Source organism: Salvelinus namaycush, chromosome 15 (assembly GCF_016432855.1).
Source record: "Salvelinus namaycush isolate Seneca chromosome 15, SaNama_1.0, whole genome shotgun sequence".
Taxonomy (NCBI): domain Eukaryota; kingdom Metazoa; phylum Chordata; class Actinopteri; order Salmoniformes; family Salmonidae; genus Salvelinus; species Salvelinus namaycush.
In genome coordinates this window covers 3,233,871-3,258,599 of record NC_052321.1, presented here as the reverse complement: position 1 = coordinate 3,258,599, position 24,729 = coordinate 3,233,871, and the positions used below count along the sequence as shown (strand labels likewise).

Below are 24,729 nucleotides of genomic sequence, written 5' to 3'. Positions count from 1 at the left end.
GCGTGCGCCATCGTGTGCAATTGTGCATAAATGTATTTTGCACCAAATGCGATCATGACACGCAGGTTAAAATATCAAAACAAACTCTGAACCAATGACATTAATTTGGGGACAGGTCGAAAAGCATTAAAAATGTATGGTAATTTAGCTAGTTAGCTTGCACTTGCTAGCTAACGTTAATTTGTCCTATTTAGCTAGCTTGCTGTTGCTAGCTAATTTGTCCTGGGATATAAACATCAAGTTGTTATTTTACCTGAAATGCACAAGGTCCTCTACTCCGACAATTAATCCACACATAAAACGGCCAACCGAATCGTTTCTAGTCATCTCTCCTCCTTCCAGGCCTTTTCATCGTTTAAATTATATGGTGATCGCATCTAAACTTTCATTGTATTACCACGACTACTGGCAAAACAGTTCGTCTTTCTATCACCCACGTGGGTATAACCAATGAGGAGATGGCATTTGGGTACCTGCTTCTATAAACCAATGAGGAGATGGGAGAGGCAGGACTTGCAGCGCGATCTGCGTCAGAAATAGGAACGACATCTATTTTAGCCCTTGGCATCGCAGGCGCTCGTTGGCGCGCGCAAACAGTGTGGGTGCAATAATTGAATAACATGGATTTCTAAATTTATTTTGCGACGCACGCGACGTGTCCGGTCTGGTCAGCATGTAACTCTTTCAGTTAATCTTTCAATGATTCCTCGCATATTATCTCCTCCTTCTCAAGCGTATTGGAGTGAGACGGTCCATGGTCCCTCTCTTCAGACCTTCTTATCCAGTGTGTTTTGAGGAGGTGAGAAGATGAGGAATCGAGGAAAGATGAGAAAGAGCCTCTGATTCCCTCTCTCAAAACCTCTGCTAGATACAGCATCTTCTCACCTTCAGCTTGGTTCAGTCCACCTTGGTAGGAAAGAAAGGTGGCGACAGCATTTATTTTTCTCTCTAATCAACTCTCACCCTCTCTGGGATTATTAAAGTATGACAGGTCCACACTCACCATCTCTCCATCCAGCCGACCGTGCTCTCTGGGATTATTAAAGTATGACAGGTCCACACTCACCCTCTCTCCATCCAGCCGACCGTGCTCTCTGGGATTATTAAAGTATGACAGGTCCACTCTCACCCTCTCTCCATCCAGCCGACCATACTCTCTGGGATTATTAAAGTATGACAGGTCCACACTCACCATCTCTCCATCCAGCCGACCTTGCTCTCTGGGATTATTAAAGTATGACAGGTCCACTCTCACCGTCTCTCCATCCAGCCGACCGTGATGTCTGGGATTATTAAAGTATGACGGGTCCACACTCACCGTCTCTCCATCCAGCCGACCGTGCTCTCTGGGATTATTAAAGTATGACAGGTCCACACTCACCATCTCTCCATCCAGCCGACCTTGCTCTCTGGGATTATTAAAGTATGACAGGTCCACTCTCACCGTCTCTCCATCCAGCCGACCATACTCTCTGGGATTATTAAAGTATGACAGGTCCACACTCACCATCTCTCCATCCAGCCGACCTTGCTCTCTGGGATTATTAAAGTATGACAGGTCCACTCTCACTGTCTCTCCATCCAGCCGACCGTGATCTCTGGGATTATTAAAGTATGACGGGTCCACACTCACCGTCTCTCCATCCAGCCGACCGTGATCTCTGGGATTATTAAAGTATGACAGGTCCACTCTCACCCTCTCTCCATCCAGCCGACCATGCTCTCTGGGATTATTAAAGTATGACAGGTCCACACTCACCCTCTCTCCATCCAGCCGACCGTGATCTCTGGGATTATTAAAGTATGACGGGTCCACACTCACCGTCTCTCCATCCAGCCGACCGTGATCTCTGGGATTATTAAAGTATGACAGGTCCACTCTCACCCTCTCTCCATCCAGCCGACCATGCTCTCTGGGATTATTAAAGTATGACAGGTCCACACTCACCCTCTCTCCATCCAGCCGACCGTGATCTCTGGGATTATTAAAGTATGACAGGTCCACACTCACCATCTCTCCATCCAACCGACCTTGCTCTCTGGGATTATTAAAGTATGACAGGTCTACACTCACCCTCTCTCCATCCAGCCGACCGTGATCTCTGGGATTATTAAAGTATGACGGGTCCACTCTCACCCTCTCTCCATCCAGCCGACCATGCTCTCTGGGATTATTAAATTATGACGGGTCCACTCTCACCATCTCTCCATCCAGCCGACCATGCTCTCTGGGATTATTAAATTATGACGGGTCCACTCTCACCCTCTCTCCATCCAGCCGACCATACTCTCTGGGATTATTAAAGTATGACATGTCCACACTCACCATCTCTCCATCCAGCCGACCATGCTCTCTGGGATTATTAAAGTATGACAGGTCCACTCTCACCCTCTCTCCATCCAGCCGACCGTGATCTCTGGGATTATTAAAGTATGACGGGTCCACTCCTCACCCTCTCTCCATCCAGCCGACCATACTCTCTGGGATTATTAAAGTATGACAGGTCCACACTCACCCTCTCTCCATCCAGCCGACCGTGATCTCTGGGATTATTAAAGTATGACGGGTCCACTCTCACCCTCTCTCCATCCAGCCGACCATGCTCTCTGGGATTATTAAATTATGACGGGTCCACTCTCACCATCTCTCCATCCAGCCGACCATGCTCTCTGGGATTATTAAAGTATGACGGGTCCATTCTCACCCTCTCTCCATCCAGCCGACCATACTCTCTGGGATTATTAAAGTATGACAGGTCCACACTCACCATCTCTCCATCCAGCCGACCATGCTCTCTGGGATTATTAAAGTATGACAGGTCCACTCTCACCGTCTCTCCATCCAGCCGACCGTGATCTCTGGGATTATTAACGTATGACGGGTCCACACTCACCGTCTCTCCATCCAGCCGACCGTGATCTCTGGGATTATTAAAGTATGACAGGTCCACTCTCACCCTCTCTCCATCCAGCCGACCATGCTCTCTGGGATTATTAAAGTATGACAGGTCCACACTCACCCTCTCTCCATCCAGCCGACCGTGATCTCTGGGATTATTAAAGTATGACAGGTCCACACTCACCATCTCTCCATCCAACCGACCTTGCTCTCTGGGATTATTAAAGTATGACAGGTCTACACTCACCCTCTCTCCATCCAGCCGACCGTGATCTCTGGGATTATTAAAGTATGACGGGTCCACTCTCACCCTCTCTCCATCCAGCCGACCATGCTCTCTGGGATTATTAAATTATGACGGGTCCACTCTCACCATCTCTCCATCCAGCCGACCATGCTCTCTGGGATTATTAAATTATGACGGGTCCACTCTCACCCTCTCTCCATCCAGCCGACCATACTCTCTGGGATTATTAAAGTATGACGGGTCCACACTCACCATCTCTCCATCCAGCCGACCATGCTCTCTGGGATTATTAAAGTATGACAGGTCCACTCTCACCCTCTCTCCATCCAGCCGACCGTGATCTCTGGGATTATTAAAGTATGACGGGTCCACTCCTCACCCTCTCTCCATCCAGCCGACCATACTCTCTGGGATTATTAAAGTATGACAGGTCCACACTCACCATCTCTCCATCCAGCCGACCTTGTTCTCTGGGATTATTAAAGTATGACGGGTGACATTATTAAAGATGTCACATGAAGCTTACTTCATTATTATTTTTTTACTGCATCGGGGTAGCATACACAAACGTTTCGTCTTAACAGTCTTCTTCAGGTTATAGGTTCCTTCCTCTTGAGAATTCCCTCACACCTCCCAACCTTTTGTCTTCCATAATGTCTAGCTCAAACACCACATGTTCTTCTCTCTTTTCTCCAATTGAAGAAACAATAGCTCTTTTTCCCTCTTTCCTATGGCTGTTTCTAGGATGACATTTCTGGTGGGCAGACAGAACTTTTGTCTTTCTGAGCTAATATCCTGGATTTTTTTTTGTTTAACATGACTCGACCAGAATCATTTGGGTGACAACGCCCTAACCTGCATCATTTAGGGTCACACCTCACGCCCGTCTACCTGTGTCATTCCATACTCCCTAATTCAAATCCATCATCTTCCTTTTTTTCCTCTCCTCTACCTGAAGAAAACAAGCCCCCTTTTCCTCCCTTCTGTCCTCACTTTAGTGTTCTGGTGTCTTCTCCAGGCAGGAAGCTAAGTTGGCGGGGAGGAGAGGGAGAAGTACTTCCCTAAAGGAGCGCCAGCCCAACAGACCACAGAATGAGAGAGCCAACAGCCTGGATAACGAACGCTTGCTCGACACACGCTGCCATCTACAGGTAGGAGGAGCACACTGCAAGCAAAACAGATCACTAGCCACTTTAAACAATGCCACTTAATATAATGTTTACATACCCTACATTACTCATCTCATATGTATATACTGTACTCTATACCATCTACTGCATCTTGCCTATGCCGTTCTGTACCATCACTCATTCATATATCTTTATGTACATATTCTTTATCCCTTTACACTTGTGTGTGTATAAGGTAGTAGTTGTGGAATTGTTAGGTTAGATTACTCGTTGGTTATTACTGCATTGTCGGAAATAGAAGCACAAGCATTTCGCTACACTCGCAATCTGCTAACCATGTGTATGTGACAAGTAAGATTTGATTTGATTTGATCAGTGGCTGAATCACAGCGTAGGAGTGCTGATGTAGGATCAGTTTTTGCCTTTTTAGATCACAATACATAACATTACTAGATTAGCACAGTGAAGCAGAGGGGCATGCTGGTCTATAATTCTCTGAGAGGCTCTGTCTAAGTGGTAGCCTCGTTGTTAGAAAGGTGGGCCAGTAACCAGATGGTTTCTGGTTTGAATCCAGAGGAGAACCAGCTGCTCCTTCTCATTGAAGCCACGGTAGTTCAAGGCCGACTGCGGTACTGCAGGCATTGTTTGCAGAAAACAAGATACCCCATTAGAGTGAATGGGAAAAATGTCAATCTTCGTGGGAATAAAAATATGTTTTGAAGACTATCTTGGTACCAATAATTGCTTCTAATACACCAGATGTATGTCCTTGAACCGATCATTTTTTAAATCGCACACAGAAGAAGTTGTAAGGATAATTTAGTTGCTAATGGCAGCCTGCAGTACCCGGGTCGCTCTTCAATTTGAGTTACTCAATGAGAGGGGACACTGAGCTAGCCTGCAAAGTCACTTCCCGTGGCTCTGTGGCTGATCGGCTCCAGGGGCGTGGCTCTGTGGCTGATCGGCTCCAGGGGTGTGGCTCTGTGGCTGATCGGCTCCAGGGGCGTGGCTCTGTGGCTGATCGGCTCCAGGGGCGTGGCTCTGTGGCTGACCGGCTCCAGGGGCGTGGCTCTGTGGCTGACCGGCTCCAGGGGCGTGGCTCTGTGGCTGATCGTCTCCAGGGGCGTGGCTCTGTGGCTGACCGGCTCCAGGGGCGTGGCTCTGTGGCTGACCGGCTCCAGGGGCGTGGCTCTGTGGCTGACCGTCTCCAGGGGCGTGGCTCTGTGGCTGACCGTCTCCAGGGGCGTGGCTCTGTGGCTGACCGTCTCCAGGGGCGTGGCTCTGTGGCTGACCAGCTCCAGGGGCGTGGCTCTGTGGCCGATCGTCTCCAGGGGCGTGGCTCTGCGGCCGATCGGCTCCAGGGGCGTGGCTCTGCGGCCGATCGGCTCCAGGGGCGTGGCTCTGCGGCCGATCGGCTCCAGGGGCGTGGCTCTGCGGCCGATCGGCTCCAGGGGCGTGGCTCTGCGGCTGATCGTCTCCAGGGGCGTGGCTCTTCCAGTGTCTGCATCTCGGCTGTGTGTGATGAATTTCTATTTCGATGCACAATAACAATTTTTTTATTATTTTCTATCTATTCTATAAGTGTATTCCCCCTCCACAGATCCCCAGGAAGACCGTGTATGACCAGCTGAACCACATCCTAGTGTCTGACCACCATCTACCTGACAGCATCATCCTCATCAACACATCTGATTGGCAGGGCCAGGTAAGAGACAGAAAGTGATATACAGGAAGTGACCGGTTCAGTGACCCCTCTCTGGTCTGTCTCCATGACGACCAGAAGGAAAAACAATTGATACAATTATGAATTACTCAACTTCTCTTTACACCGTCGTATTCTCACATTTCCACATTATATTTTTCTCTGTCCATTTCTTTTTTTAATTTTCCCTTTCTCAAACTGTTCGCTTGCCTGCAAACAATGCCTTCAGGGTGTCTTCGTTACTTCCTGTTGAATGGGGAATGAGGGAGAGCTCGGTTTGTTGTTTTGGAAAGTCTATTGAAGAAGTTTGGTTACTAGATATCTACATTTTGAGTTTAGATCCAGTGACATGGTTAGCATCAGTTGCTGGGACCGCTACTATCTGTCCAGTGATCCTGCTGACCAAGGCTGGGTCTGAGGAGTTGTTTGGCGTAGCAGCTAGCCTAGCTGCTAGCTAGCTGCCTATCAAGCTAGTTGGGTTTTCTCTGTCTAGATCCCTGCTGTTTGTTGTTGTTTTACATCTTCCCTGCAACCTGTCCTGTCTGGAACTGAGAGGAGTAACCTACGTTGCTATCATGACATTGACCATAGCCGGCGGAATTTCCGTTGAGGACAGTGGTGTCTCTCTCTGTCACAGGTGAAGGATCTTTTTAAATGAAAATAGTTCTACAAGTAGTTGTTACAACTACAGGAAAATAGCTTTGAGTGTTTTGTTCAAAATACTGGTGGATTCAACTAATAAAATAATGGACGACCTGACCAGAGCGGTCCAGGACCTGAAGAACAGTTTGCAGTTCTCCCAGGCTCAGCTCAATGAGTTTAAACAGGAGAACAGAGAGGTCCAGGACCTGAAGAACAGTTTGCAGTTCTCCCAGGGTCATCTCAATGAGTTGAAACAGGAGAATGGCAAGATGACAGCAATCTGTAAGTCATTGAGAGAGGATGTCAGTTCTGTGTGTGAATCCATGATAACAATGACAGATAAATCAGATCATCTCGAGGGACAATCAAGGCGGAACAACATGGTTGTATACGGAATTGCAGAATCTCCACATGAGACCTGGGCGGAGTCTGAGGACAAAGTGAGGGAAATGATCTTGGAGAAACTGAAGATGGATCACAGGAAGATTGAGGTGGAGTGCGCCCACAGGACTAGAAAACCCACCACGGGCCCAGGTGGCAGGCCCAGGCCGAGAGTGGTCAAGTTCCTGAGGTTCAAGGACAATGTAGCTGTTCTGGAAAGAGCCAAGACCTTGAGAGGGACGTATATCTTCCTCAATGAGGACTATCCTGAAGCTGTGTGCCAGAAGAGAAAATAACTTTTCCCAGCCACGAAAGCTGCCGGAGCGCGTGGGGACATTGCTTACATCCGCTATGACAGGCTCATTGTCCACCCTCCCTCCCAGAAGCCTGGAAGGGATGAGAGAGCCAAGCCTGTGGGTTCGTAGCTTCAAAGCACACACATACACCAATTCATTAATGGACTGCTGAATGTATATATTTTTCTCTTGCTTTGTCTGCTCTGTTCCATATTATGTCTATCTCTGATAAGCTACCCAGGAAAGAGCTGAAAATAGCCCATATTAATATACCCTACCGGTCCAAAGTTTGGACACACCTACTCATTCAAGGGTTTTTCTTTATTTTTACTATTTTCTACATTGTAAAATAATAGTGAAGTCATCAAAACTATGATATAACACATATGGAATCATGTAGCAACCAAAAAAGTGTTTAACAAATCAACATATATTTGAGATTCTTCAAAGTAGCCCCCCCTTTGCCTTGATGAGAGCTTTGCACACTCTTGGCATTCTCTCAACCAGCTTCATGAGGTAGTCACCTGGAATGCATTTCAATTAACAGGTGTGCCTTGTTAAAAGTTAATTTGTGGAATTTCTTGACGCCTTAATGCGTTTGAGACAATCAGTTTTGTTGTGACAAGTTAGGGGTGGTATACAGAAGATAGCCCTATTTGGTAAAAGACCAAGTCCATATTATGGCAAGAACAGCTCAAATAAGCAAAGAGAAACAACAGTACATCATTGCTTTAAGACATGAAGGTCAGTCAATTTGGGAAATTTCAAGAACTTTTAAAGTTACATAAAGTGCAGTTGCAAAAACCATCAAGCACTATGATGAAACTGGCTCTCATGAGGACCAACACAGGAAAGGAAGACCCTGAGTTACCTCTGCTGCAGAGGATAAGTTCATTAGAGTTACCAGCTTCAGTAATTGCAGCCTAAATAAATGCCTCACAGAATTCAAGTAACAGACACATCTCAACATCAACTGTTCAGAGGAGACTGTGTGAAACAGGCCTTCATGGTTGAATTGCTGCAAAGAAACCACTACTAAAGGACACCAATAATAAGAAGAGACTTGCTTGGGCCAAGAAACACGAGCAATGGACATTAGACCGGTGGAAATCTGTCCTTTGGTCTGATGAGTCCAAATGTTTGATTTTTGGTTCTTTGTGAGACGCAGAGTAGGTGAACGGATGATCTCTGCATGTGTAGTTCCCACCGTGAAGCATGGAGGAGGTGGTGTTGGGGTGCTTTGCTGGTGACACTGTCAGTGATTTTCTTTTTTATTCAAAGCACATTTAACCAACATGGCTACCACAGCATTCTGCAGCGATACTCCATCCCATCTGGATTGCGCTTAGTGGGACTATAATTTGTTTTTCAACAGGACAATGACCCAACACACCTCCAGGCTGTGTAAGAGCTATTTTACCAAGGAGAGTGATGAGTGCTGCATCAGATGACCTGGCCTCCACAATCACCCGACCTCAACCCAGTTGAGATGGTTTGGGATGAGTTGGACCGCAGAGTGAAGGAAAAGCAGCCAACAAGTGCTCAGCATATGTGGGAATTCCTTCAAGACTGTTGGAAAAGCATTCCAGGTGAAGCTGGTTAAGGGAATGTGGTGAATTTCTTCAACAGATGATCAGGTCTACATAATTATCAAACATACATTAGTAATGGAAATGAATTATTAAAATATGATTAAAATTAATTTTAATAATTCCTTTCCATTACAGTATTAAAATACTCCTTTTAGTAATACAATTGTAGGCAGAAGTTGATACAGAGTACAGTATAACAGTATATGATAGCTCTCCTGTAAAGACATCCTGTAACTCATATAGTATCTCCCAGTCTAAACACACTCCTTGCGTGTGTTTCCCTGGCAACAACATTTTAATAAATCTAACCTCCCCCTGACAGCAGCAACCGTCTTGTCAGCAATTAAAAGCTCAGAAGTGGATTTGACCAAAACTTGACCTTTCATCACAAGTATCGGGTCATAACAAGGTGAACGAGTCCAAGCATCTTCTGACAGGTGTCTGGTTTCATCAGGCCTGTGGCAGCCTTGTGTTCTTAGACAACCAGTCGTATTCTCAGAACCTCAGATAGCCACGGTGGGGTCCAGACAGGAGGAGTATGAGCGTAGGCTGGTTTCTACCTTCTGATAGTGTCTGAAGGGCACAACACTCAAAACAGGTGTTAATACACACACAGAGGTTTCCTAGAAGAGGAGACCTTACAGTTTATCATAACACCATTTTTTAACCCTTTAAAAGGTATGAAGCCTTGGTTTAACCCTTCAAATGCCCAGAGTGTGCAAAGCTTTCATCAAGGCTTTGGGGCTTCCGAGTGGCGCTGCGGTCTAAGGCACTGCATCTCAGTCCTAGAGGCGTCACTACAGACCCTGGTTCGATTCCAGGCTGTATTACAACCGGACCGTGATTGGGAGTCCCATAGGGCGGTGCACAATTGGCCCAGCGTCGTCCGGGTTTGGCCGTGGTAGGCCGTCATTGTAAATAAGAATATGTTCTTAACTGACTTGCCTAGTTAAATAAATGTTCAATTAATTTACATTTAAAAAAAATAAAAAAAGGCAAAGGGTGGCTGCTTTGAAGAATCTAAAATCTAAAATATATTTAGATTTCTTTAACACTTTTTTGGTTAATATATTTAATCAAAACATTAAGATTTAATCAAACAGTGTGCTTAAAGCATCAGACAAGCTCAGTGAATATAGTTGATTTGATTTAAAACACATACGATGTGTCAATATATGGAAAAAATACACGTTTTAACATTTCGACCAAATAATTGGTCGAAAGGACAGATTACTATTGGTCAACGAAGATGTTTTTTAGTCGGGGACATCGCCCATTGGATGCAGTGATCACAATATAGTGGCGATATCCAGGAAAGACAAAGTTCCAACAGCTGGACCTAAAATAGTGTTTTAAGAGATCATACAAAAGATTTTTGCTGTGGCTCTTCTGTGGATGATGTTAAAAACATTTGTTGGTCTGATGTGATTTAATAAGGAGCATCTAGAATCTGCACTTGATGAATTTATGAAATTGCTCCTTACAATTATTGATACATGCGCCTGTTAATTAAGAAACTGACTGTTAGAACTGTTAAGGCTCCATGGATTGATGAGGAATTGAAAAACTGTATGGTTGAAAAAGATGGGGCAAAAGGAGTGGCTAATAAGTCTGGCTGCACGTCTTTCATTGAATCAGATGGCTTATTCATCACAAAACCATTTGATGTTGCCAATTATTTTAATGATTACTTTGTTGGCAAAGTGGGCAAATTTAGGCAGAAAATGCCAACCATTAACAGTGAGCCATCGTACTCATGCATAAAAAAACTATAATGAAAGTTAGAATTTTGTGAAGTTTGTGTGGGAGAGGTGGGAAAATGATTGTTATCGATCAATAATGGCAAACCTCCTGGCATTGACAACTTAGATGGAAAGCTACTGAGGATGGTAGCTGACTCTATAGCCACTCCTATCGGCCATATCTTTAATCTGAACCTAGAGGAAAGTATTTGTCTTCAGGCCTGGAGGGAAGCCAAAGTAATTCCTCTACCCAAGAGTGGTAAAGCGGCCTTTACTGGTTCTAACAGCAGACCTATCAGCTTGCTGCCAGCTCTTAGCAAACTGTTGGAAATAATGGTGTTTGACCAAATACAATGCTATTTCTCTGTAACCAAATTAACAACAGCATGCTTATAGAGAAGGGCACTCAACATGTACTGCACTGACACAAATGACTGCTGATTGGTTGAAAGAAATTGGTAACAAGAAGATTGTGTGAGCTGTACTTTTAGATTTCAGTGCAGCCTTTGATATTATTGACCAAAGATATTATTGAGAAAAAACTGTTGTTGAGAAAACGTATGTGTCAAACATGTAAAGTGAGGTGTACCGCAGGGCAGCTCTCTAGGCCCTCTACTCTTTTCTATTTTTGCCAATGACCTACAAACTGGCATTAAACAAAGCATGTGTGTCCATGTATGCTGATGATTCAACCATATATTAATATTATACATGTCAGTCTCTCTTGGCTAAGAGTTGAGGAAAGACTGACTGCATCACTTCTCTTTTTTTTATTTTTAGAAACAATGTGTTGAAAATTCCAAATTGTTTGCATCGTCAATTTACACATAACACCGACACACACACATACTTACTCCACCAGACGTCTTTATTTATTTTAATCTTTATTTAACTAGGCAAGTCAGTTAAAGAACAAATTCTTATTTTCAATAACGGCCTGGGAACAGTGGGTTAACTGCCTTGTTCAGGGGCAGAACGACAGATTTTTACCTTGTCAACTCGGGGATTCGATCTTGCAACCTTTCGGTTACTAGTCCAATGTTCTAACCACTAGGCTACGCTGCCTCCCCGGGTCCCCAGGTCCAAACAAAACAAATTCAAGGCAACACCTCACGGCACAACACCTCTCCTCTATGTGATCTACATGTTGTGTGTATGTGCTGACATGTATGTGTAACTGGTAGATGCACACACACACACACTACATGTCAATGTTTTTAAACGTGTGTAAATTGTAAAGTCTTTTGTCTGTCATGTCTTTTTCGTTATGTGTCTGACCCCAGTAAGACTAGCTGTCACCATTGGCGTCGACTAACGGGGATCCTAATAAAACAAAATAATAAAATCATTCCCCCATCTGTTTTTTTTCAGTATCTGTCAGGTGTTCTCCAGAGCCACCACCTCCCGGTGGTGTGTACCTGTACTACAGCAGACATCCAGGCCGCCTTCAACACCATCGTCTCACGCATTCAGAGATTGTAAGCCTCTCACCCATCCCTCTCTTTTTCTCTTCAGTCATTGTAGTACACTAGATTCAGATTTCTGAAAAGCTTTACTGTAACTAAATTGATTAACCAGTTAGAGATGCAGCTGTGTACATCGAATGCAGGAATCGGTTAATTAAAAAGTACATATGGGAGTCAGCTTGGGCTATACAATAACAATATTACAATAACAGGACATGAGTCTTATGCCATTACCCTCTTATATGTTTCTGTTGTGTCTCGTAGCTGTAACTGTAACAGCCAGACACCCATCCCCATAAAGATAGCTGTGGCTGGGGCCCAACACTACCTCGGAGCAGTCCTCAGGCTGTTTGTAGACCACCTCTCTTACAAGACCCCTGATTGGCTGGGCTACATGAGGTTTCTCATCATACCACTAGGTGAGTTTTTGGCACTAAACTACTGACATACAATGCCTTCGGAAAGTATTCAGACCCCTGGACTTTTTCCACATTAATGTTACGTTACAGCCTTATTCTAAAATTGATTAAATTGGGTCTGAATACTTATGTAAATAAGGTATTTCTGTTTTTTTTTTAAATTTTAATAAACATTTCTAAAAGCCTGTTTTCACTTTGTCATTATGGGGTAGTGTGTGTAGATTGATGAAGGACAACAATTATATAATTCATTTTAGAATAAGACTGATGTGGAAAAAGGGGACGGGGTCTGAATACTTTCCGAATGTACTCTACTTCATTCGTGTTTTAATTCATTCAGACATTACCGTTTGGAAGTTACTGTATAAATGTATATTGTTTTAAGTTACACATTTCTCTATATATACATGCTTTTCTAAAGGTTCTTATTGTGTATAATGTGTTGTCTACTCTTTGATTCTATTCAGGATCTCATCCAGTTTCCAAGTACCTGGGTACCATCGACTATCAATACAACAGTTTATTCCAGGATACAGCGTGGACGGACCTGTTTCACAAGCCAGAAGCACCAGTCATGGGTACGACAGACTTCACACACACTTAACACAGCTACAGTACTACCAGATGTATCGAGGGCCGCTGTATATAGCTAGCCTGGTACCAGATCTGTTGGTGCTATCATGAGAACAGATCTGGGACCAGAACAATGAGTTGATATGATGGCAGCAACAGATCTGGGACCAGAAGAAATGAGTTGACACCAACAGATCTGGGACCAGAACAATGAGTTGATATGATGGCAGCAACAGATCTGGGACCAGAACAATGAGTTGATATGATGGCAGCAACAGATCTGGGACCAGAACAATGAGTTGATATGATGGCAGCAACAGATCTGGGACCAGAAGAAATGAGTTGATATGATGGCAGCAACAGATCTGGGACCAGAAGAAATGAGTTGATATGATGGCACCAACAGATCTGGGACCAGAAGAAATGAGTTGACACCAACAGATCTGGGACCAGAACAATGAGTTGATATGATGGCAGCAACAGATCTGGGACCAGAAGAAATGAGTTGATATGATGGCAGCAACAGATCTGGGACCAGAACAATGAGTTGATATGATGGCAGCAACAGATCTGGGACCAGAAGAAATGAGTTGATATGATGGCACCAACAGATCTGGGACCAGAAGAAATGAGTTGACACCAACAGATCTGGGACCAGAAGAAATGAGTTGACACCAACAGATCTGAGACCAGAAGAAATGAGTTGACACCAACAGATCTGAGACCAGAAGAAATGAGTTGACACCAACAGATCTGAGACCAGGCATAGCTATAGCGAAAACAGCGGAGTACCAGAGTCCTTGTGTTTATGTATCCTGTAAACTGTAGAAAGAATTTCCTCTTGACCGACAATAAATGCCATCAATCAATCAATCAACCAAATCCTGTCATGTGGTGTACAGTGCAGGAGAGTCCAGACGTGGTTTCCAGGGTAACCCAGTATATGGTCGGGGCCAATGGAGCTCACCAACTACCCATCGCCGAGGCCATGCTCACATACAAGCAGAAGAGGTAAGGGCAACATATATGTACACACACACACATTTAGTTATCTCACATCTTTATGGGCGGAATTTTCTTATTGCACATGTAATGTGCTGTTAAGTGCAAAAGTTACCACATCTCGTAATCTGGCAGCGTGATTCAATTTGAAACTTTTCTTTATCAATGTGGATTTATTAAGAGGCGACTATACGCAGTGCCGTGAAAAAGTATTTGCCCCCTTTCTGATGCTCTCTATTTTTGCATGTTTTTGACACTGAATGTTGTCAAATCTTTTATTTGACATGTTTACCACTTTTTCTACCCAATTTCATGATATCCAAATTGGTAGATACAGTCTTGTCCCGTTACTGCAACTCCCGTACGGACTCGGGAGAGGCGAAGGTCGAGAGCCACGCGTCCTCCGAAATACGACCCTTTCAAGCCGCACTGCTTCTTGACACAACGCTCGCTTAACCCGGAAGAATTTTAAAAAATATATACTTTTTTCACGCCACTGTATTTATGTAATAATTACTAAACTCGAGTTAAATATTCACCTCCTTTATAAATGCACATTGTTGAATACAAGTGTCAAATTAAATCATCGCTGCCAGATTATAATGAGATGGACGGTAATTATTTAGCACGAGGAACGTATAGTCCTTTTATGTGCGTCTATTAACAGCTGCTTTAATGAACAGCTAATAGCATTCCTGGGGACGTGCTGTGATTATTATGCATCAGTTTCTCTTTCACTTGGAGATATACCTTTTTTAGCTCGTTTATTATAGTGTCACAGGTCACGTTGGAGTAGGGTTGTACTGTGGTTATGGTACTGACAGGTCACGTTGGAGTAGGGTTGTACTGTGGTTATGGTACTGACAGGTCACGTTGGAGTAGGGTTGTACTGTGGTTAGGGTACTGACATAGGTCACGTTGGAGTAGAGTTGTACTGTGGTTATGGTACTGACATAGGTCACGTTGGAGTAGGGTTGTACTGTGGTTATGGTACTGACAGGTCACGTTGGAGTAGGGTTGTACTGTGGTTATGGTACTGACATAGGTCACGTTGGAGTAGGGTTGTACTGTGGTTATGGTACTGACATAGGTCACGTTGGAGTAGAGTTGTACTGTGGTTATGGTACTGACATAGGTCACGTTGGAGTAGGGTTGTACTGTGGTTATGGTACTGACATAGGTCACGTTGAAGTAGAGTTGTACTGTGGTTATGGTACTGACATAGGTCACGTTGGAGTAGGGTTGTACTGTGGTTATGGTACTGACATAGGTCACGTTGGAGTAGGGTTGTACTGTGGTTATGGTACTGACATAGGTCACGTTGGAGTAGAGTTGTACTGTGGTTATGGTACTGACATAGGTCACGTTGGAGTAGGGTTGTACTGTGGTTATGGTACTGACATAGGTCACGTTGGAGTAGGGTTGTACTGTGGTTATGGTACTGACATAGGTCACGTTGGAGTAGAGTTGTACTGTGGTTATGGTACTGACAGGTCACGTTGGAGTAGGGTTGTACTGTGGTTATGGTACTGACATAGGTCACGTTGGAGTAGGGTTGTACTGTGGTTATGGTACTGACATAGGTCACGTTGGAGTAGAGTTGTACTGTGGTTATGGTACTGACATAGGTCACGTTGGAGTAGGGTTGTACTGTGGTTATGGTACTGACATAGGTCACGTTGGAGTAGGGTTGTACTGTGGTTATGGTACTGACATAGGTCACGTTGGAGTAGGGTTGTACTGTGGTTATGGTACTGACATAGGTCACGTTGGAGTAGAGTTGTACTGTGGTTATGGTACTGACAGGTCACGTTGGAGTAGGGTTGTACTGTGGTTATGGTACTGACAGGTCACGTTGGAGTAGGGTTGTACTGTGGTTATGGTACTGACAGGTCACATTGGAATAGGGTTGTACTGTGGACACAGGTCAGTACCAAAATTCCCAAGTTCCCCAGAAATCCTGGTTAGAGGATTCCGGATTTCCTGCTTATTCCCTTCTCTGATTCCAACCAGGATTTCTCAAGAACTTGGTAATTTTGGAAAGTTACTCGAATGCAGCTCTACCTGGGAGCCTGTTCATTTCAGAGAGAGAGACGTTGGTCTGTTGAGAGCAGAACCCTGTTAACCAATGCCATTGTCTCTGTCCATCACTGTGTGTTTGTCAATAACATGTTCTTTTTTTTATGTTTTCTTTGTTCTTTTTCTATCTTTGAAGGAAAAAGAGCTTTCATTTTGATTTTGCAGTAAGGTATTGTGGTCTGCTTCAGTCTGTTTCTCCTGGTGATTCATCCACCTGCCCTCCCTCTCTGTCTCCCCCTCTGTCCCTCTCTGTCTCTCTGTCTCTCTGTCTGTCTCTGTCTCCCTCTCTGTCTCTCTGTCTGTCCCTCTGTCTCTGTCCCTCTGTCTCTCTCTCTCTCTCTCTCTCTCTCTCTCTCTTTCTATCTGTCTCTGTCCCTCTGTCTCTTTCTCTCTCTCTCTCTCTCTCTCTGTTTCTCTCTCGTTCTCTCTCTCTGTCTCTCTCTGTCTCTCTCTCTCTCTGTGTCTCTCTCTCTGTGTTTTAGACCAGATCTATCCACTCTCCTCTCCCCTCCTCTCCTCAGCAGTCTGTATCTATCTGTAACCTGACCCTTTAACAGCCAGCTGCTAACAAACACACAATCCTTACCCGGTTAGCATTACTCTAGAAATGATCATATGACATTTAGCCAACGCTTTTATACAAAGCGACATACAGTATTGTGTGCATTTTCATCTGGGTGGCTCCAGCGGGATTCGAACCGACAACGATCCTGACATGGCATGCTTCATTGTCTATCAAGTTAAGTCACACATGACTAACAAGCTATGTAGCTAAATATGGTACAATATTTGTCATGCCCGGTCCCTGACAAATAAACTAAAACAAGAAAAAAGTGAATCTATGGGAAGTGTATAAAGTGGCAGGTTGTCAGTTACAGCTGCTGTTCTCTGGATCCTCTTCCTCCCCTCCTTTACTTTCTCCTCTTCCTCCTCCCCTCCTCTTCTTTCCCGCTTCCTCCCCTCCTCTTCCTCCCCTTTTCTTTTTCTTTCTCCTCTTCCTCCCCTCTTCCTTTTCTTTCTCCTCTTCCTTCTCTTCCTCCTCCCATCCTCTTCCTCCCTTCTTCCTCCCCTCCTCTTCCTTTTCTTTCTCCTCTTCCTCCTCCCCTCCTCTTCCTCCCTTCCTTTTCTTTCTCCTCTACTCCCTCTCTTCTTCCTCCCCTCCTCTTCCTTTTCTTCCTCCTCTACTCCCTCCTCTTCCTCCCTTCTTTCTGTTTCATACCATTCCATTATCTCTCCCTGTGTGTGATGTAATCAAGCTTCCTGCTAGATTGATTGCCCTTTTGTTCTAACATGGTCTAATGGAACATTAATGCATGTACATTGGCCATACATCTGGGTTGCGTCCCAAATGGCACCCTATTCCCTATATAGTGTGCTACATTTGACCAGAGCCCTATGAGGGGGTGGGAAGGAGTGGGTAGTGGATAGCAGTTCCCTAGCCTAGCTGGTAGGGTTGGGGTCAATTCCATTCTGATTCCAGTCAATTCAGAAAGTTAACACGATTCCAATTCAAAACTTTACTCATTGAAAAGCATTGAAGGAATTGTCATTTTAGTGTACTTCATGAATTGAATGGGAGTTGAATGGGAGTTGAATGGGAGTTGAATGGGAGTTGAATGGGAGTTGAATGGGAGTTGAATGGGAGTTGAATGGGAATTGAATGGGAATTGACCCCGACCCTACTAGCTGGTGCTGTGACATACCTTTTCCTAAAACCTTCCTGTGTCCTGTTGGTGTGGTGTTGGCTGCAGCAGGAATGATGGGATGGCTTGGTGCAGGCCAGTGATTGGCTATGCAGCATGCATGTCTTGCTCCCTGCTTCTCCGCCACCAATCAGGTGTTGGGTTGTTGGGTACTAGAGGGCAACCCGGGGGCATATGATTGGTTCAGATTTTTTAGTAGTGGGTTCCAAAGCAGAACCTGACAAACTGGTATGTAGTGAGTTTATACTTGTTCTATTACAAAGACAATATGATCATCAATGTAACGGGTCAGACTGTTTGTTTCTCCAGGATTTGTTTTGGACCTTTAAAAAGGATTTGAGTAAACTTGGAGACCATTGAAACAACGACCGTCTACACATGTACATCAGTTACACACCCAACAATGATAATGATTTAATCAAATTAAAGCCATGCCATTCAAAGACTACAAAACCAAAACGTGTTTGTGTATAAAGTATAATTTAAAAAAAAAAAGATTGGTCTTTTTTAAATTTATTTTTAATTTTTGAACGGCTCGTCGTTTAAAAATGGTTCCTGCTTCAGGAGACTGTTGATCTATAGCTGTAGCACTAGTTAGTAGTTACTAATTATCATGTGACTTTCTCTGTCCAATAGCATGGCATTATTGTAGTAAAGTTGGTCAGAGTGGTATTAACCAATAGAATCTCTCCTCCCTCGGTTCCCAAGGAGCCTCTACAGTTCCATTGTATCAATATAGACCCATACTATAGGTTAAATAGAAAAGTGAAAAATATAATTTCTTAAATCTGTCTCAAAGGACCATGAAAATATGATAAAAGTTATATTTTGTTGCTATTAACCACCAAGCTTTTTCATTTTTATATATTCTGATATGACTGTAGCAAGTTGACCCTCGATACTGTGTATTTAATATATTTCTCAATGAACTAAGAGAATCACGTGGTTAAATCTGGGTTGTTTTTAGGTCGTTTACTCACCCACCCTTCATTTCTTTACACACTTTGTCCTCCCTCTTCTTGATGACCCCCAGACTCTCAAACAAGGTCGGAGTCAATTCCATTTAAATTCAGTCAAGCCATGAGTAAAATTGGAATTTGAAATCTCTGTTAACTTCCTGACTTGACTGGATTGAAATGCAAATTGACCCCAACCCTGGTCTCAAAACGATATTTCCTTCAAACCGCACAAAGATTTTCATGGTTCAGAAACACTCTGGCTGTCTTGTGTTCAAGCTGATCTATCTGTCTCCTGGGATCTGTAGAAACAAGCAACATTAACAAATAAGATGAAGGCTTTACCCAACCCTGGGGGCAACTGACTGCCTGGTTAGAAACCAACCATTCTATTCGAGTGAAGCACATGACAGCTCTAACCATCATAGAGTTCTTGAAGCCTCTAGTCTCAATACTAGACCCACCCTCCATCCTGAATCTATTCTATTCTGCACATGCTCACTCTATTTCCTGTTTCCCTATGTTTGGCTTCTGCCCTGGTCTCTCTACAGCCCTGATGAGGACTCGTGTCAGAAGTTCATTCCCTTTATCGGAGTAGGTATCTTTCTCTTAATGTAGACAGATCTGTTTATCGGAGTAGGTATCTTTCTGTTAATGTAGACAGATCCGTGTATCAGAGTAGGTATCTTTCTCTTAATGTAGACAGATCCATTTATCAGAGTAGGTATCTTTCTGTTAATGTAGACAGATCCATTTATCGGAGTAGGTATCTTTCTCTTAATGTAGACAGGTCCATTTATCAGAGTAGGTATCATTCTCTTAATGTAGACAGGTCCATTTATCAGAGTAGGTATCTTTCTCTTAATGTAGACAGATCCATTTATCGGAGTAGGTATCTTTCTCTTAATGTAGACAGATCTATTTATCGGAGTAGGTATCTTTCTCTTAATGTAGACAGATCCATTTATCGGAGTAGGTGTCTTTCTCTTAATGTAGACAGATCCATTTATCAGAGTAGGTATCTTTCTCTTAATGTAGACAGGTCCATTTATCAGAGTAGGTATCTTCCTCTTAATGTAGACAGATCCATTTATCAGAGTAGGTATCTTTCTCTTAATGTAGACAGATCCATTTATCAGAGTAGGTATCTTTCTCTTAATGTAGACAGATCCATTTTCTTTATCCTGGAATTTGACCTAAAATAACTTGAACCTTCTTAACCCCAGATGGTGAAAGTTGGCATCGTGGACCAGTCATCTGCAACATCAGGTGAGACATTAGTTGTGGACAATGTACCACCGTTATTGCATGTACTTCCATGTCATCAGTGAGAATTAGTTTCTATGTCATTCTGTAGTATTCTATGATATATATATACAGCTTGTTGTAATATTATCCCACTCTATATTATCAGGTGACTCTGACGATGCGTCCCCCATGGGGATGGTTTTCCACTCCTCCACCCCTCAGGTGTCCCCCGCCCTGAAGGAAGCCTCACCCACCCCTCCCTCTTCCCCCTCCGTCAACACAAGCTTCAGTTCATACAGGTACGTGTTCATCCAGAGAATTACATTTGAAAATAGAAATAAAAATATAGATGAATGTAATAAAACAATAAAATAGACTGTGGAAAATTACTAAATTGGCAAATGATGGTTTCATATATTGTACATTTTAACTGATCTTATCGTCTTGTTTCTACCGATCAATTTGTTCCTTATTCTCTTCCTCCCTCTGTGGTGTGATGTCTGCTGGGTGTTGTAGTTCTCCCCAGGGGGAGCTGATGGGACTACAGGTGGACTACTGGGTGGCTCCCTCCCCGGCTGACAGGAAGAGAGACGTGGAGAAAAGGGACTCGTCCTCCTCTAAGAACACTCTGAAGTGTACGTTCCGCTCGCTGCAGGTCAGCAGGCTCCCCCAGCCCGGGGCCCAGCCACAGCCCGCCATGTCCATGACCGTCGTCATGAAGGAGAAGAACAAGAAAGGTAAGGGCTTGTACTGATCGTACCAGTGGAGGCTCCTCGGAGGAGGAAGGGGAGGACCGTCCTCCTCAGTGAATTTCATAAAAATAGTGAAACACTAAAAAAAGTTATCCTTTTTAGATAAAACCATACTAAATATATTCACGTCACCAAATAATTGATTAAAACACATTGTTTTGCTATGAAGGTCTACAGTAGCCTCAATAGTCTGGTGAGTAGTTGACTCAAAAAGAGAAAGACAAGAGTTGCACATTTTTTTTTTTTAAAGGTAGATTTTTTCCATTTACCTACTCAAACACCCGTTTCAACCAGACAGAGACGCTATGTTAGCTAGCTGGCTATGGCTATCCAACACTGTAACTCCTCCAAGTCAAGGTAAGCTTTTGGTTTTATTCATTTATTGCCATTAGGCCTGCCGGTGCTTGCTGTACACCGGGCCTGCTAAACTGCTTGCTGTACACCGGGCCTGCTAAACTGCTTGTTGTACACCGGGCCTGCTAAACTGCTTGCTGTACACCGGGCCTGCTAAACTGCTTGCTGTACACTGTACTGCACGATTGTTGTGGGTTTATTAACTGGTTAGTTATTGTAGCTATCTATGTTGACTATGACGCGCTAGCTAATAGGGTGACAACGATGTAGGCTGTGTGTAGCGGTTAGCGGTTATGGTATGAAGGTTTGGCGTGGAAATTGTTTTTTTTGCGGCCTGGTCACAGAAAGCTGTTGTGTTGGGCACTGAAGTCCACAAGCCAAGGGAAAAGGTGAGAGGAGAGGGCGTATAGTACGAGAAGGAATTATACAACGAGCAAAATGTTCATGCTGTTTGTATGCTATTAAAGTGAACTGTGGGATTGCCTTGATCAGGTGTGTATTCATCGCACCGATTCTGTTTAAAAGCAAAACGGGGATAAACATACCTGAATGTGTCCAATAGAAACTCTTGTTTGCAACTGATTACATCCTATATCAGCTAGATGCAGGCAAGATTCTCGTCATGTGCACCTAAGTTGTAAACTTTCATTCATAGGCTAGGTTGTATCAACCCTCATGATGGTATAGGGGAAATTACAGTATCATGTAGTAGTCTAAACCTATGGATGTTACATTGAACTGAGTGAATGGAATATGAATGACAGTCATCCAATACACTGTAATAGAAGGCCATGTTTATAAAAATAAAAAAACTAATTGGCCTCCCTCATCTTAAACGTCACCAACCGCCACTGGACCGTATTGTAGGTAACACTACCTTTTTAAAGAGTTAGTTAAAATGTCTACATTTTGTTTCCTTTCAATATATTTATTACTTTTAAAGCAGTATGTGGACAAGGAACGACTTCCATAGGAATTCTTTGGTTTTGTCAAACAAACCACTGCAACAACAACAAAAAACACTGCAACTACAACTTGAGTTTTCACAACAACAAAAAAAGACGATAGTTGATCGTCATGATTAGCACTCGCATTTGAAGTTAGGAATTCTGATTATTTCTGTTCCCTCTTACCAGTCATGTTCCTGCCAAAGAAGACTAAAGACAAGGATGTGGAGTCTAAGAGCCAGGTGATCGATGGCATCAGTCGACTGATCTGCACTGCCAAGCACCAGCAGACTATGCTGAGGGGTAAGACTCCTTCATAAGACTCCTTCCTACCTCCTAAGGTTACAAAACTCTGGTCACTTTCCCAGATTTTCCAGAAATCCTGGTTGGAAGATTCCTAATGTCAGGAGGGAATAAGCAGGAAATCCCGGAATCCTCATATCCAAGATTTCTGGGAATTTGGGGAAAGTTACTGGAATTTTGCTGCCCTCCAACCTCCATGTTGTGTCCTCATTTCACCCTCCATAGAGTAGGGGTCTGCAACTGGCGGCCCACGGGCCAAATCTGGCCCCTAGTATTAGTGAGCCTGGTATTACATGAATTATGAAGAACTAGTAATTCAACAGGTAAAGTTTATTTTTTATTTTTTTAATTCTCTCTTTTCTTCCAGTGCTGATTGACGGCGTGGAGTGGAATGATGTCAAGTTTTTCCAGTTGGCGGCACAGTGGTCGTCACACGTCAAACATTTCCCCATCGGGATCTTTGGACACACTAAAGGGCCTTACTAGCAGGCCCCGCAGGCAGCGACTAGAGCTAGTATCCATAGAGACCGTTACCATAGTAGCGACCATTACCATAGTAGCGACCGTTACCATAGTAGCGACCGTTACTATAGTAGCGACTTTTACCATAGACACTCATCTGGAACTGAGGACGACGCCCCCGCTCTCATGTGCCAATAGCCTTTAACCTCCCAGCTCCGCTCTTTGCACTGCCCCGCCCCCCCAGTCTGCACTGCCCCGCCCCCCCCCCCCCCCCCCCCCCAGTCTGCTCTGCCCCACCCGCACATCATAGCCTGGTCCCAGGTCTGTTTGTGTTGTCTTGTCAACGATTTGCTTGACAATGACCATAGGAGTTGGCAAGACAGCACAAACAGACCTGGGACCCAATGTCTTAATTTAAGCTCCAGCTTTCCCTTGTGTTTTATGTTAATACGTTTTTGTGTTTTTTTTCTTCTTCTATATGTATATTATAAACCTTCCCGAGGCAAGGCTTGTCAAGGGGACATTTTGTTTTCTCACCAAGCTTTAAAAAAAAAAAAAAAAAAATCCTGCTGATATTTTGAAAAACAAATAGCAGAAACCTAATGAAATAATCATTTGATAAATTAACTAATTAACTCCTAAAAAGCGAGTGCTCAACTTTTCAGCCCCCTCCCTCCCTCTCTTTTTTTTTATGTGGCGAAGATGGATCGTTTCAAACACTTTGCCAGGCACAAATTAGCTAGATAACTCTTTGTCAAGATCACTTCGTAACCAAAGGCCCTGAAACGATGGCTGGTGGAGAAGGGAGGATGGAGGGTGGTAGAGGATGACAACACAGAAGAGATTACTTATCTTGTAAGGCTGGAAGAAGGAGTGGTCTGGATCCTCAAATTAAATGACTTTAAGCCTAGACAGCCCTAGTCCTGGGGTGTATTCACTAGGAACTAAATAGAAGCAAACGGAACGGAGAGGGACCTACCTGAATTTGTCCAATAGGAACTCTTGTTTTCGTTACAAAACATTTTCCATTGTGAAACGTTTTTGCTACAGTGTGCACTTATGAATACTCCCCTAATGACAGTGGCTCCTGTTATAGCCGGCCACTGAGACCCTCTGCACTCATCGGATGTAGCCGGCCACTGAGACCCTCTGCACTCATCGGATGTAGCCGGCCACTGAGACCCTCTGCACTCATCGGATGTAGCCGGCCACTGAGACCCTCTGCACTCATCGGATGTAGCCGGCCACTGAGACCCTCTGCACTCATCGGATGTAGCCGGCCACTGAGACCCTCTGCACTCATCGAATGTAGCCGGCCACTGAGACCCTCTGCACTCATCGGATGTAGCCGGCCACTGAGACCCTCTGCACTCATCGGATGAAGACTGAAATGTGCAATAGAATTAGCCTGAAATCCAGACCTGTTTTGTGCTAACATTCCACACCTTGTACTCCATGTCATATGTTTGGCAATCACAAGGAGTGGCAAGGAGTGGAATGATAGCACAAACAGAGAGGTACCAGGCTACAATATACTATATACGTCCTGTACATCCAATCAATTAAATGTAAATGCAACTCATTGAGATGGCACTGACCTTGCAATGACAAATGGTTGATGCATATCTAGCACTCTATCCTGTCCTCTCTCCCTCTTCCCATCCCTCTCTCTTTCCATCTTCCCCTCTATTTCCATCTTCCCCTCCCTCTCTCTTTCCCTCTTCTCCTCCCCCTCTCTTTCCATCTTCCCCTCTCTTTCCATCTTCCCCTCTCTTTCCATCTTCCCCTCTCTTTCCATCTTCCCCTCTCTTTCCCTCTTCCCCTCCTTCTCTCT

At 44.1% G+C, this 24,729-nt stretch overlaps 1 protein-coding gene across 1 annotated transcript in view; it reads left to right on the top strand.

Annotated features, from left to right (window-relative positions):
• The window catches only part of pacs2 (phosphofurin acidic cluster sorting protein 2), a 119,578-nt gene extending 96,428 nt beyond the window's left edge, over nt 1–23,150 (top strand). Inside the window, exons 13-25 of the mRNA XM_039009197.1 lie at nt 4,165–4,297; nt 5,877–5,981; nt 12,003–12,109; nt 12,362–12,516; nt 12,984–13,094; nt 13,992–14,100; nt 16,307–16,339; nt 19,381–19,423; nt 20,056–20,098; nt 20,244–20,376; nt 20,594–20,814; nt 22,320–22,433; nt 22,801–23,150. Coding sequence (XP_038865125.1) covers nt 4,165–4,297; nt 5,877–5,981; nt 12,003–12,109; nt 12,362–12,516; nt 12,984–13,094; nt 13,992–14,100; nt 16,307–16,339; nt 19,381–19,423; nt 20,056–20,098; nt 20,244–20,376; nt 20,594–20,814; nt 22,320–22,433; nt 22,801–22,919 — 1,426 coding nt within the window. The 3' untranslated portion in view covers nt 22,920–23,150. The remainder of the gene's footprint in view (nt 1–4,164; nt 4,298–5,876; nt 5,982–12,002; nt 12,110–12,361; nt 12,517–12,983; nt 13,095–13,991; nt 14,101–16,306; nt 16,340–19,380; nt 19,424–20,055; nt 20,099–20,243; nt 20,377–20,593; nt 20,815–22,319; nt 22,434–22,800) is intronic.
• The last annotated feature ends 1,579 nt before the right edge of the window (nt 23,151–24,729 follow it).